Source organism: Tribolium madens, unplaced genomic scaffold (assembly GCF_015345945.1).
Source record: "Tribolium madens isolate multiple individuals breed KSU strain unplaced genomic scaffold, Tmad_KSU_1.1 Scaffold_91;HRSCAF=231;Tcas5.2_LG7, whole genome shotgun sequence".
Taxonomy (NCBI): Eukaryota; Metazoa; Arthropoda; class Insecta; order Coleoptera; family Tenebrionidae; genus Tribolium; species Tribolium madens.
Genome location: NW_025401063.1, coordinates 14,486,742 through 14,500,292, shown reverse-complemented (window position 1 = coordinate 14,500,292; position 13,551 = coordinate 14,486,742). Strand labels below are relative to the sequence as shown.

The 13,551-nt window shown below is 31.6% G+C and overlaps 1 protein-coding gene across 1 annotated transcript in view; it reads right to left on the bottom strand.

Annotated features, from left to right (window-relative positions):
- Window positions 1-5,594, bottom strand: part of LOC123010440 (homeobox protein invected-like) — a 49,587-nt gene extending 43,993 nt beyond the window's left edge. The window contains exon 1 of the mRNA XM_044407333.1: window positions 4,784-5,594. Coding sequence (XP_044263268.1) covers window positions 4,784-5,483 — 700 coding nt within the window. The 5' untranslated portion in view covers window positions 5,484-5,594. The remainder of the gene's footprint in view (window positions 1-4,783) is intronic.
- Window positions 5,595-13,551: the final 7,957 nt, after the last annotated feature.

Genomic DNA, 13,551 nt, shown 5'->3' with positions numbered 1-13,551 from the left:
TCCTTTGATGTTGAATGCAGGCTTTCAGCCCACTGTGGCGATAACTTGCCACCTGCAATTATTGAGACACCTTCATTTTTGACACTGAGATGATAAACCAGTTTTACGAGCCCGAAAATTACTCATTTTGAATTTTCGGAGAAATTTTTTCATCACTTGACCAATAAAATTCCAGAGATTATTATTTCACAATTGCGGTTTGCTTCTTTGAACAATCCTGTTCTAGGTGTGTGTTTTCGTCATTCAAGGTATAACCTTTGTACATCGTAAAAGAGATTTGCATAACGTTATGTTTTTATTATTTACTTATCGAAAGTGATTTGATATTTTCGACGGACATTTGATATTTTAAAAGCCGAGAATTGTCCCGAGCTTGGGTGGGCTTTACGGAATGACTATATTCTTATACAAACTGCACACTATTAGAAACAAACATCAGAAACGTCACGATTATTTGTGTAAAAATGCAAATTTTATCTGTCATTCTTTGGAAATTTTTACTTTTCCTAAAAGTAAACAATTTCTTATAATTATGCAAATTATAGTTACTGGAAAATTTATCGAAATGAAAAAATGGAGTTAAGAAAAGCAACCTTTACATTTATGTAGACAATAATAAAAAAATTATTATTCTACAAGTATAACTAAATTTCTTCTTCTTCAGTTCAACTTTCGGATAATCTCCTCAGGAAAACTGCATAAAATTTATCGTTATTGTTTTGGAGCTGTTTCCTCATTGATTTCGCGCCAAATTAATTATAAAGTCTTATAAAAGCAACTTTACTCGTAAATTTAATAGATATTAAGTCAGAATTGACACAAGTGTATGTAGGTATGTACAAACAAACACAACTCTCAGACATTTAATCGGAAATTGGCATGTAGGTGGTACTAGGCGTTCGAAAAGAATTGATTTATTTTACGATTACCAGTCGTTAAGTGTAGTCGCAATTAAAACTACTAAAAATTAATTATTCTTTGATTTCATTATGGCTAATGCAATTTATTACTTAGTCGATTAAATCACGTGGCGGGCAAATTACGTGATAAAGACATGAAAGCAAAATAAAGAATACCTAAAACCACAATTAAATTACAACAAAATAATTACGCCTAATTATAACCTTCTGCATTATTGTTAATGACATCTGAAGCTAACTAATCTAATTAATTTAGCTAATGGCATTGGAAAATTATTGTAATTATTCAATTTCCTTTAGTACAGCCAATTATTTAACTGTACGAGGTGTGTCCTAAAAGTTATTGGTTATTGCGTCGTAGGCAACCAGATATACGAATAAACAAGTAGAGGTTTGACTTGTACACCATTGTAATTTTAGTAATCTCACCAAGGTTGGCCTTTTTGCTGTGTGTAACTATATGTTTAATTTTTCAGGTTCACTATTAGGTACTCTCTATTTACTTACCAATTTGAATAATTTCATAAAAAAAAGTTTAACTAATACAATACATGTTAATTTGGAAAACGACTGTTTATGTTTGCAAATTTAACGCTTAATTTATTTATTCATTGGAAATTAAACAAAACTATAGGTACAAATACAGGGTGTTTCAGAAACCGCGCTACAGAGAGAAATTTCAAGTAAGATAAGATACCGGAAACATGGAAAAAATTTTAAAAAAAACTCTACCTGTCAATTTTTTTTTACATTTGACATTTTTTTATGTCTATTTAAAGTTACTGATGTTCTTGTATATGTTTTTTTTTTATAATTATTTAGTAAAGGTACCAATATTTTGTCAATAAAAGCCACAAATTACATTGAACATAGAACATAGTTACAATTTAGGATACAGCTTCCTTGTTTCCTCTTTTATAGCCTGTAGCAAAAAAACAGAAAATAATTTTTTCAACTGAAATAAATAAAGTCTAAGTATAAAATTTCTACTCCCATGACTTCAAAAATTTTATAGAAAGAATTTTTTTTACTTTTTTCTGTTCCTGGTATCTTACCTTACCTTATTTTTTTCTATCGCGTGAGTTCTGAAACACCTTGTATGTATAAAGAAATTTACATAACGTAATTTATTTAACAAAGTAAAAAAAGATTTACATATTTTCCCAACAAATTAACAACTCACTTATAGATTATGACATTTTAATTAAAGTGTTATTATCCGCCGCAAGTTTTTTAAAATGTTAATTTGTTTATTTACAAATTTTAGTGTTTTATGCCACAGATAAAAATATTCCGTCCATTAACTCAATTATCACTCATCAACTTAAAGTAAGTACTTTTCGCAGGTATTAGCTCCATTTATTCGTGCAAATAAAATAAACTCTCATTTGACCATTAATGGATCCTTTTAATTCTAGCTTGTTAATGCCACAAAAACTCTCTAATTAAAAAAACACCTGCTACGAGTATATGAATCAAAATTTTATTTAATAAATGTCAAAAAAATAACCGATCAGAGGTTACGAGAAATGGTTTTGGCCCGATTTCAAAGAAAAGAATATTTTAATTATGATACAGTTGACAGGTTTTGATCATTTTATTATTTGCAACATGCAATTAATGGGCGTATTACCAAATTACGATTCAGAAACTTGAACCAAGTTTGCTAATTAATTTCAGACATTACGCAATGAATGTATTAATTCTGATAGTATATATAAACCAAGAGGCAATAGTATCATCGCATGATAAAAAGATAAAGAAAAAGAGTAACACATTTAGATGTACCAAAAATTTAACTTTTTAACACTGTTTTTAGCAACATTTTATACAATACTTTGGCCTTCACAGATTGCATAGTTGTAGTTTTTAAGTGAGAACAATGTATTTTATTGAAGCTAATACAATTTGAGCTATTGATTTGGGTACCGTATATACGCCAAATGACATCAATTTTAACTGTAAAATTTAATAATAAATCCATTATAAAAAGGGCTCAATAGAAAAAATTGTATAAAAATCACGTGTCACAACCAAGGCACTCGTCTCACAATGAGAGTGTTTGTTTGTAACAAGTGTTTCTTAATATACTTTTTTAAAGTTTTAAGACTTTAATACTTAAAAAATGTAAAATTTTTGTTGTAATTTCTAATACATACTACAACTACATTTTTAGTAGACGCAAAAATACTGTAACAATAATTAAAATGTATAAATGCAAAAATATGGAAAAACGAATCGTCAACAACAACTTATTAATACCCGAGTAATCATATCCCTGAGATACTACTAAATTGAAATGTCACTACATAAGCACTAATAACTTATTCATCATAAATGACATCACAACAACTCAGGAAAAAATCCGCTAATTCTATAATATGTTAACTTAACAAACAGAAGCTCAAACATTTAAATATTTCATAGCCTAAAGAAAGCTTTGTAACTAAAAGCAAAAAATAATTAAGAAAAGTGGGACTTTTAAGGCTTAAAGGCTTAAACTTGCTTTAAATCTGTTAAAAATAATCTGACGTTTCGTATTGAGAAGTGCCAAACAGTTATCAAAACTTTCTTATACAAAATAAGAAAAAAATAATTATAATTTATAAAAAAATTATAATTTTTGTGAAATCGTGAAGTACACGAAAAAAGTACGTGTTCAACGCGTAAGAAAAGTAAGTTTTCTTTACTTGCTAAACAATCTACTATGCTTGGCGTCGCAATATAAAAATAGGGGCGCGTGAATATATGACCACGTTCAAATTTTTCCATGTAAAATATAAATGTTAAAACTTGTTGGAACGATGATAATTAAATTGCAAACAGTAGAGGAGACATTAATTGTGAGCGCGACTGTACCAGATCAGACGTTAAAAAAGATAATCAAGCGTGAGACTGGTTAATTTAATTACCTATATCTACATGGTACAATAACGAAAAAAGACAAATAACCCCGGGAAACCGGACTGGGGCGGTGGACAAAGCTGCAGACATTATTTATGAGTTTGCTTCTCTATTCGTATTGAGTTCAAAAATAAACGAAACAAATAAAATAAAATTAATAAACATTAAGAAACAAACAGTACCTAATTAATAAATGTATCAATTATTTCATTATTTAGAGAATGATCTGCTTAAATAGTACCTATAGTTGAACCTTGGAACAATCAAATTAGGCCACATTCACGAAACTATAGATAGAGAAATTATTTACCATTTTTTTATGTCAAAATAAAATGTCCAAATTCTATTTCTATGAGTTTTTTTAGGTACCTTATATCTAGTTATGTCATTTAAAAATTACTTTGATTTTTTTTTAAACAGTTTTGTCAGTCAATCGTAATGAGAAAAAATTTCAAATCGACCAATAGCATCAAAATTACACTGATAATTTGATGTTATTGATTTTTTTACGAATAATTACATTCGTGATAATTTATCGTTATAAGTTTAATTAGATTAGCACTCATCTTAGTTGCTATTAGAAAATACCACTCGTGGACTTTGTCTACTCGTGAGATTTCTTTAGCACCAAAGGTTCGTGTATTTATAGTAAAATTATCAAAAAATTGTCATCACTGTTGAAAAACTGGTAAAAAAATTGAGAGCAGTGTTAGGGTTGATTTATAGAAGATGAATTATTTGATTGCAATTAAATTTTCTGTAAACCGATCCTTAGTGTTTTTACTGGTAATTAAAGAGGAATAAAAGGAATTTATTATTTTCTTTCCCTCGTCTGGTTACGTTTCCTTTTTTATAAGCTAATTTAACCTCGCTTGATTTTTGTCTTTAATGAGTTAATTTACAACTTTATTGAAACCATTTGTTTAACTTAATCCAATCAACAAAATCCACAAACCTACCTGAACTAGGTCGATCGCTGTACCTCGTGCAGTAAACCCAGGCTGGCCACAACATCGGCTGACTCTCAGTCTTCTTCTCCGCCTCACTCTTACTCAAATCCACAGGTCCTTTGGCCTCTTCAACAGCCCCAACTTCCGGCACAATCTTCTTCGGCTTGCACTTTCGTATATTAATCGGATCCGTGATCCTCCTTCCAAAATCCGCTTTCAAAATATTGTCTATCGAAAACTTGAGATTGCCATTATTTGCATCGTTGTTATTAGCTTGCAGCGTCTTCTGGTTGTAGTAATTTTCGGGCGACTCCGGTGTGGACGAACCCCGGAACAAGTCCACATCGCGGTCTGACTTGGTGTAAACTAGGAATCCGGGCGAACCGGACTTTGTACTCGACGGGCTGCTTATTCTGGGACTAGAAGGGCTCTTACGCTCTGGGTCTAAGGTACTGTTCGTAATTTGCGATATGGCGTTTAGGTGACTCTCTATATTTTTAAAAGAGAGTGGAGTGTCTTCAGGTGGTGGGTTCTCGTTGCCGACGGAAAGCACAGTGTCGTCGCTACAGCAGCTGTTGTGGTCGATGTTTAGGGATTCTCTGTCGAAATGGTCACTAGAGTCCATGGAGACGGAACCATCGGTGCTTTCCAGGTTCTGTCGGGAGAAGTGGTGCGGTTGGGGAACCATGTTGCTCGTCAAAGCCGCCATTTCACCTTCAGACCAACATTTTCCCAATCACTAGCACCCACTTGGTTTTAGGCACAGTTTAGGTCGATTAAACTGATCAAATTAGAGACGATTCCAGTCCGATCTACACACCACGAACTACCACGGTATTCTGACGTTTGGCCATTGGGTTGGGGCGGGGTTTGTTCGATAGGTGGGGCAATAGAGGTGTGGCCTCGTCGAGAAACGAATCACAGTTCCGAAAACGAATGTTCTGGTTGAATTTGACATGTTTTATGGGTTATTTATAGTCAGAACCGCAAAGTGGGAGATTATGCAGAAGAGCTAGAACACTGCACGCACATTGTGGTTATGTTATGTTGGTATTTATTTTGATTAACTGAATTTTGACTCGATTTTTTCCAATATGATATCTTGTTTTATCAAAACCGATTGTCTCAAGTTTTCAATTAAATTATTTCAGCGAAAATTTTTAGTGTCACAAATTGAGACATTTACAAAACTGACGATAATAAACTTGATTGATTGGTACCTATTGTTTTTCCCTAGACGTAGACTAAACGTGTTATTAATTAAAAATACTTAAACTCATCACATTTCCATAATGATGCAATTTTTTTCAATAACTACTTACATATAATCGTTTTCATATTAATGTGCATCGAAGTAGTCGTTGAAAGGGATCATTTTAAGATGGCAACCATGGGAAAAATCAAACAATCCTAAACTCAATCTTATACGTAAAAATTATTTTTTTAAATAAATGTGTACCCCATGTAGCAAACAATGATTAAAATTAACAACATAATTAACATAGGATTGATGTGATTAAATTTGTTCTGAATGACATTAATGACACTTTTTGTGTAAATCGGCCTTTAAAGTAAAGATTCATTTAGACCTCTACAACCTACTTGATGCACATTAATATGAAAAGAAGTACCTATAGGTAGGTTATATTATATAGGCTGGATTATGAAATCCCCCCCCCCAAGCCATAACAGCTTTATTTTTAAAAAATACGACAATACTTGTTAAAAACAAGTTATAAAAACAGTTTATTTGGAAACGATGCTCAATCAATATGTTGCTTTTTTTTTAATAAAACACCTTGTATATTTTATTGTTTTTAAAACTTTGTTAAATTGTCGCTCAACAAACACTATTTATTTTTTATCATTAACACTTTTTTAGGCAATTTGAAAATTAAATTACCTATAGATAAATTAAATAGTTTGTGGAAAGACTGGAAAATTTTTATTCAATTTGTGTAATACAAGCAAACGGTTGATAATAAAGAGCTGTTCAATTCTGATTAAAAAAATATTGTAACGCTTTTAAACGGTATGAAATTATGTCTCGAGGCGTTTTTATAATCCAGCCTGTATAAGTAGGTGAGTCTTAATTTAAACGCATAATTTTAGGGTATATGATAGGTTATGGCAAATAATAACTAATAACGAAAAAAAATCGAATAAAAGCTTTTTAGTTATCGAAATATATCGTCTTAAAAACACTATTACCTAGCCTTTAAAATTTTAAATAATTTGCGGTAATAACACCAATGCCGACTACATTTGTTCCCGTTATGCCTGTTAAGTGAATTGATTTTCTTTATTTTGGTGGGTTTAAGTGATGCTTTTATTGATATTTTTTGGAACTTAACTTTTTTTTCAGAACAAAACACAATTATTATAAATATTATTATTACAAACAAGTTGTTTTAATTTGTTACACCTGTATTTTACTTTTTTTTGACCCGGCAAAAAAAAGAAACTATTTGACAGAAAATTATTCAAGACATAATTTTGTGACAAATGATTTTCAATAAATATCTTTGTACTCTACTAAACCGGCCGTTTGGATATGAATAAAAATGTTCATTTTTTTTCTTCTGATTACCAAAAATCAGAAGTTAGTGATAAATAATAGTAAATGAAACAATTTAATGTGAAATCCAAAAATAATAAAATATGTAGGGTATTTCATTTTTTATCATCATTGATTGATTATCTATGACAAACAACAGATGACAAAAAACTATTCAACTTTGTTCTAAGAAGTATTAACACATCTTTAAAAAAGAAAGAGTTATGGCTTGAAGCGTTTTTTATAATCCATCAGGTTTTATAAAAAAAAAAGCGAACAATATCTAAATAAAATTTGAAAGACCCAAAAATGTGCTTCTTTTTTTATGTTGACCTTGTCGAGTAGTTTCCTGTTTTTTTTTTTTTTTGCTGCAGCTGCATTTGCCAAATTTCGCGATTTAAAGATTTTCGATTAATGGAGGCAAAGACGCCCCGCTTAGTCCACCTAATTATTATATTACACGGAGGACTGTGGCGGCAAATGTCGCCAACATCAAACCGATTCACTGTTATATTGACATCAAGGCAGTTATTGCTATGGAAGAGCATCATCATCAAGTGAAATAAAACTGCATTACTATATGTAACCGTCAATGAAACAGATTATTGCGTTAAATTTTCGCAGAAACCGTAAAATTATATAAATACCTCGAGCACCATAAACACGTTTCTTGAAATTGCACTAAGGCAAAAGTTGGCAGAAAAAGTGGACCTTGTGTGTCGTTTTAATTAATGAAATGATAGCAGCAATAAAATTACGAGAGGAGAAAATACCTTGACGATTTTTCTAGGAAACTATCAGGAACAGAAAGATTTTTTTTAACTGTAGGTATGAGGATTATAAACCGGTGATTATTGCAACCGGAATTCTTATGGTGAGAGTTTTTAATTACGTTATGGACTAATCTGAGCGTAAATCGTTTAACATCAGCATCCGATAGAACTTATATGGACTATGTTGGCTCGAATAGCTATAAAGATGTCATTGTGTTGCATTATGAGCTTGCATAATTGCATTAACGGACATTTAAAATTGCAACATAAACAGCGATGGACTTTTTACAGATTCTTTTTGAAACAGATTAACTTTGACAAACAATTATCGAAACAATTTTCTTCAGGCCTACCACACACGCTTTAATAGAGGAAAGGTGAAAACGGAAATGTAACTTAAGCCTGCAGCGATGCAGTGCTTCATTACAGGATGTTATAATAGATATACTAAGTGTTAATAACCCACATCACATCAGGTACTAATGTTACAGTAAGAAAATTGATACTGCAATCTGCTTTCACGGCATTACACTTACGACATAACTAGATTAAAAAGTACATAAATATGTAGACACACCTGATAAGTGATAAATGAAAAAGATTTAATCAAAACTAAAGTATATACAGGCTGCGTCAAAATTCGCGCCCCAGAGAAAAATGCCATATAAGGTAAGATACCAGGAACATGGAAAAAATATTAAAAAAAATTTGTCTATAAAATTTTCGAAGTTATGACAGTTTAAATTTTGGACTTTGACTAATAAGTTTCCATTTTTTTTTTGCTACAGACTATTAGAAGAGGAAACAAGGAAGCTGTATCTTAAATTGTAACTCTGTTCAATGTTATTTGTGGCTTTTATTGGCAAAATTTTTGAACCTTTACTAAATAGTTGTAAAAAGACATATACAAGATCATCAGTATCATTAGAGAGACATAAAAAAATGTTCCTGGTATCTTATCTTACTTGAAATTTTTCTCTGGGACGCGAGTTCTGGCGCATCCTGTATACCATCTAGTGCGAATAGTCTAACATTGGACTACAAAATTAGTCTTAACATATTAAAAAGCTGCTCTATTCAGTTCGATGTTTATAAAATTTTACCTAAGTTGACAAAATTATCATTTTTCTAGGACCTTTGTGTAAATATAAGTTCCGTCGTAAAAGATCATGATACAAACATTTTGCCGTTTTATCTTTTGACTTGACATTTTATTTGACGTTTCATATGCAGTTACAATCTACAGTGCGATCAAAAAGTCTGTCTATCAAGCAAGCGTAGAAATTTAAAACGTATGTCTATGGAAGATAAAATGTCACAATGACAAATGAGAAATGTCAAAATATTTTTTTTTTATAAATTTTGACAGGAAACCGTGGTGAACGATTTTTATGAATAAACACCAACAAAATCTTATTTTAGTTTGTTTTGAGACATTTCATAGAATAATTCAATTTAATTAGCTCAAAGTTTTAATTTATATAAAATAAGTTTTTGACATCTAGATAACATACAAACTGCCATACAACATACGTCCTCAACTAGGACGCCTACTTGATAGAAAGACTTTTTGATCGCACTGTATTTTTTTATTTGCTGATGAGGGTAGTGTGAATCAAGAACACAACTTGACCTCCGACTGTTTTTGACATTTCACAGCTTCTGACATTTTGGTACTGAAAGTCAAAAATTAAAGCTTCTCCCTGACATTTGGATTTTTATAGGGCTTGAATTACGCTTGTTATAGAGAGTATAAAAATTAGCCCAATAACACTTTTTTCTCATTATAAATGAAATGAGAGATGACCTACATGACGGTAAGACACACTTTTGACGTACGTCACTAGTTGTGCGTTACTTTAATCGCATTTGTTAAAGTGAGATAAATAGCGTGACCGACCTTATGCAAATACGTAGTGAGACAGCAACAAGGCTGTTTACAAATGTTGAAAAGAGATAGCTATCTGGTACATTTTTCGAATTATTAATTGATCCACACGCATGCATAACAAAACGTATACACTTTAGTTCAAAACAGACATACGTCTTCGGATCCAAAGATGACTCGATTACAAATTACCTAGGTATATAACTTGATCTCTCGATACATGCTGTTCTAAAGAATTTAAATTCTAAAACGAAGAGTGGAGTAAAAGTAGTTTATGTAGCGAAGCTGAATGTTTTTTTTGCCGAATAAAGTGAGACAAATGATTCAGGTGAGCCACATAAACTTACTTTTACTCCACGTAACATATACTATTTTATCCGCAAACGTATATTCAGATCGAGAGTAAAGAGAACACAACACCTAATTATCAAGTAAACAAAACAATCATGATGCTTTGCAGTGAAATTTTAGTGAGATTTTCGAAAATGTTTATTGATTTAGAGAATGACTTAGTAGTTGAAAATGCCGAATGCTGATAATCTACAATGTACCTCTCCAGAAAATGCTGAAGCAACGAAAGAAACAGGAAAGAGATAACATTGGTAAATGCCATACTTAGCAAATGTCCGGTAAAAGTACCTAAAAACGCTTAGGCAATAATACCTATAGTGTTTTTACTTCATGTATGAAAGGTAAAACTTTTACTTGTGTCATTTACCTAGTCATAAAAGGGTCATTTTCCTGACATTTGTCAGTTTAAAATTGAAAAACACAAACACATAAACACTTTTAGTTAAAAAAACCAAGTGGTGATAATTTTGAAAGAGAATATTTACTTCTATCTACAGACACCACAACAAACCACTTAAATAATACTTTAAAGTGGGCCGAAGATAAATAACATTACTTGCGCATTATGTAGTTAAAATAAAATTTGTTTTATTTATAGAATAATGGCGATATAATTGAAGGCAGTGTTTTATTTCAAAAGGAATTTTTATTTTATGTTCTCTGTCAACACTGTATATGTAGGTGATGTTTTTTATTACAAAAATGCTTTTAAAATTAGATAAAAAACGGAATTTCTCGTAAATAAACAACCATTATTATCATTTCTATGTTGGTACCAGTATCACTTAAAGCAACCATACTTATAAATAAATAAACAATTACGGTGACATTGGAAAAGTGAACAATTCAAATGCTTCGACGAGCAAATTAACCGATTAGGAAGTGAAATGTGGCAACGGGAACCCAAGCAAGACAAACTAACTAACTCTTCTCTTCTGAAACATATTTATGTAAAACACAGTCGTCTTTAAATAACAAATAGCATCAAAACTAATTGATTTACAAAATTAGAAAAAACACAGTATATCAATTCCCAAGCTTGTATTTTTAATAAATCTTAACATACTAACCGAATTGACACCTTTCTCCCACTCCGGCTGTAAACCACGCCTACTAGCTTTATCCCTACTCCAAAATGTCACCTTTGAGTTGATCCCGCCTTGATGGTGGGAGGAGCGTGAGAACCAATCACTGCAGCGACGTGTGTGGTCCTCAGATCTTCATTACATCTTCTGTTGCCAATTTAACGATTTGAAACGCGGTAGGCAATGGACGCATTATTTAAACGTAGGTTAGAGAGAGAGGAAAAAAGTTTGCGGCCAGGGCTCAATGTAATTAAAGCGATTGTATGTGTAAATTTGATATTTTCTTATTACCACTCATAGAAAGACTATCCATCATAGTAATAATTACAGAGTAATGGGACGCCTTGTGTGGTAAAGATATCTTCTTCATGGTAAGTTTACATTTACCAAGTCTCTTTTATCACAGGGAATAATTCTCAGTTTAATTGATGTAAAGTGAAACGTGTAATTAAAAGGAAATACTTGAATGACACAGCGACGCTGCTTCGAAGACAAATTAAAAAGTTCTAAATTGAACATTCTTTCATTTGGAAGACGAGTTAAAGAGGGTGCTTTGAAAAACGCCCCTAGACTAAACTTAATTAATCACCGACGAAATCTACACTTTACAGTTTTACAACGTTCGCAACAAATTGATATTTAACTTCCTGAAAGTATGCAACCAATTATTCAGCAATGCAGCCTTGAATACGCGAATTTATTTAAACAGGGCAAAAAAAGCGGTGGGGCTCTTTATTTCAACTGCGAGTCGTGTTGAAAAAGACAATAAAAAAAGAATTTAATTAAAATTTCAAACGGTAATGAAAAAGTGGAATACCTACCTACAATTTCTTTTAGAACGATACTTTAATCAAGTAGGTATTGGATAAATTGCTTTGTTCCCTTCTTTGAAATTGTTACATCACGTAGAGCTTGTTCCAAAACTTGTAGCACACTGACATTGTCAAAAATGACTGAATTTTGACACTAAACATATTATGTTTACTATTAAAAAAATATTGATCATAGGCGTCGTACTAAATAATAACACGTGTTTTTTTTTTAATTTGGCGTTAAAGCTACCTATGAAAGTTTGGTTGTGAACGAACCATCGTATTGAAAGTTATTAACCTGACATTTATCGCCGGGCATATTAGAAATTGTGGTCCGTTCACAACAAACTCATATCACCGCCAACTACTAAACTAAACACTCGTTATTTCAAAACAACTGTTATTCTTTAAAAAAAAAATAATAAGTACAGTTGGGCACGGAATCCTGGGCAGTCTTTTCTTGTCATTTCAAAAAATGTCAATGTAAATGCACCTTTACCGTCATTATGATTGATATTAAAAGAAACTGTCAAATTAACTTTGACAAACATCAATTTTTGCAAAAATGTATCAGTTTTTAATAAACTTCGAGCAATAGCTCTTATTCAAAGTGGGATGTCACAGGGGCAAGTCTCAGTGACTTTGGGGATTCCAAAAACTTCGACTTTGTCAGTGTCAAAAAGTCAAATATGATAAACATTAAAAACTTGGTTATGAGTACCTAAGATATAGTTTAGAAATTTTGACAACTGAATGACACATCTGCCCAGTTTTCCGTGTCTTAGGGTATAGTTGCGGAATTAAAATTTCGTGCAGTATTTTTCTGTCATTCTAAAAAGTTCACTGTAAACCCTTTACTGTCATCATGACTGGCATGTGACAATTAAACTTTTTTTTTCTTGTCAAAATTGTTATCATATTACTCGTATCATTATCATATAATTATGCGATGTCTTAATAGTCATTAATTGACGGAACATTTTACGACAATTTTTAGGTTGGCAAAGCACATTGATGTGTCATGCATGTCAGTACAGTTGGAGACAAAATAGTTTGGTCGTCAATGTCACTTGAGTGACCTTAAATTCTAAAGCATGCTTTAGGACTGTTAACCTTATTTTTAGCTACTGTCAATCAGAGTTGACAAGTTGTATGTACATATTTTTGATTGGAAAATATAATAGCTGTCATTAATTTGAAATTGTCATTCATTTTAACGTTAAAGCTTGAATTACATTAAAGTGTCAGAAAAGTTACTACCAAAGTATTTTGTCTCCAACTGTACCTAAATTACAAAATGTGTCAAGAACA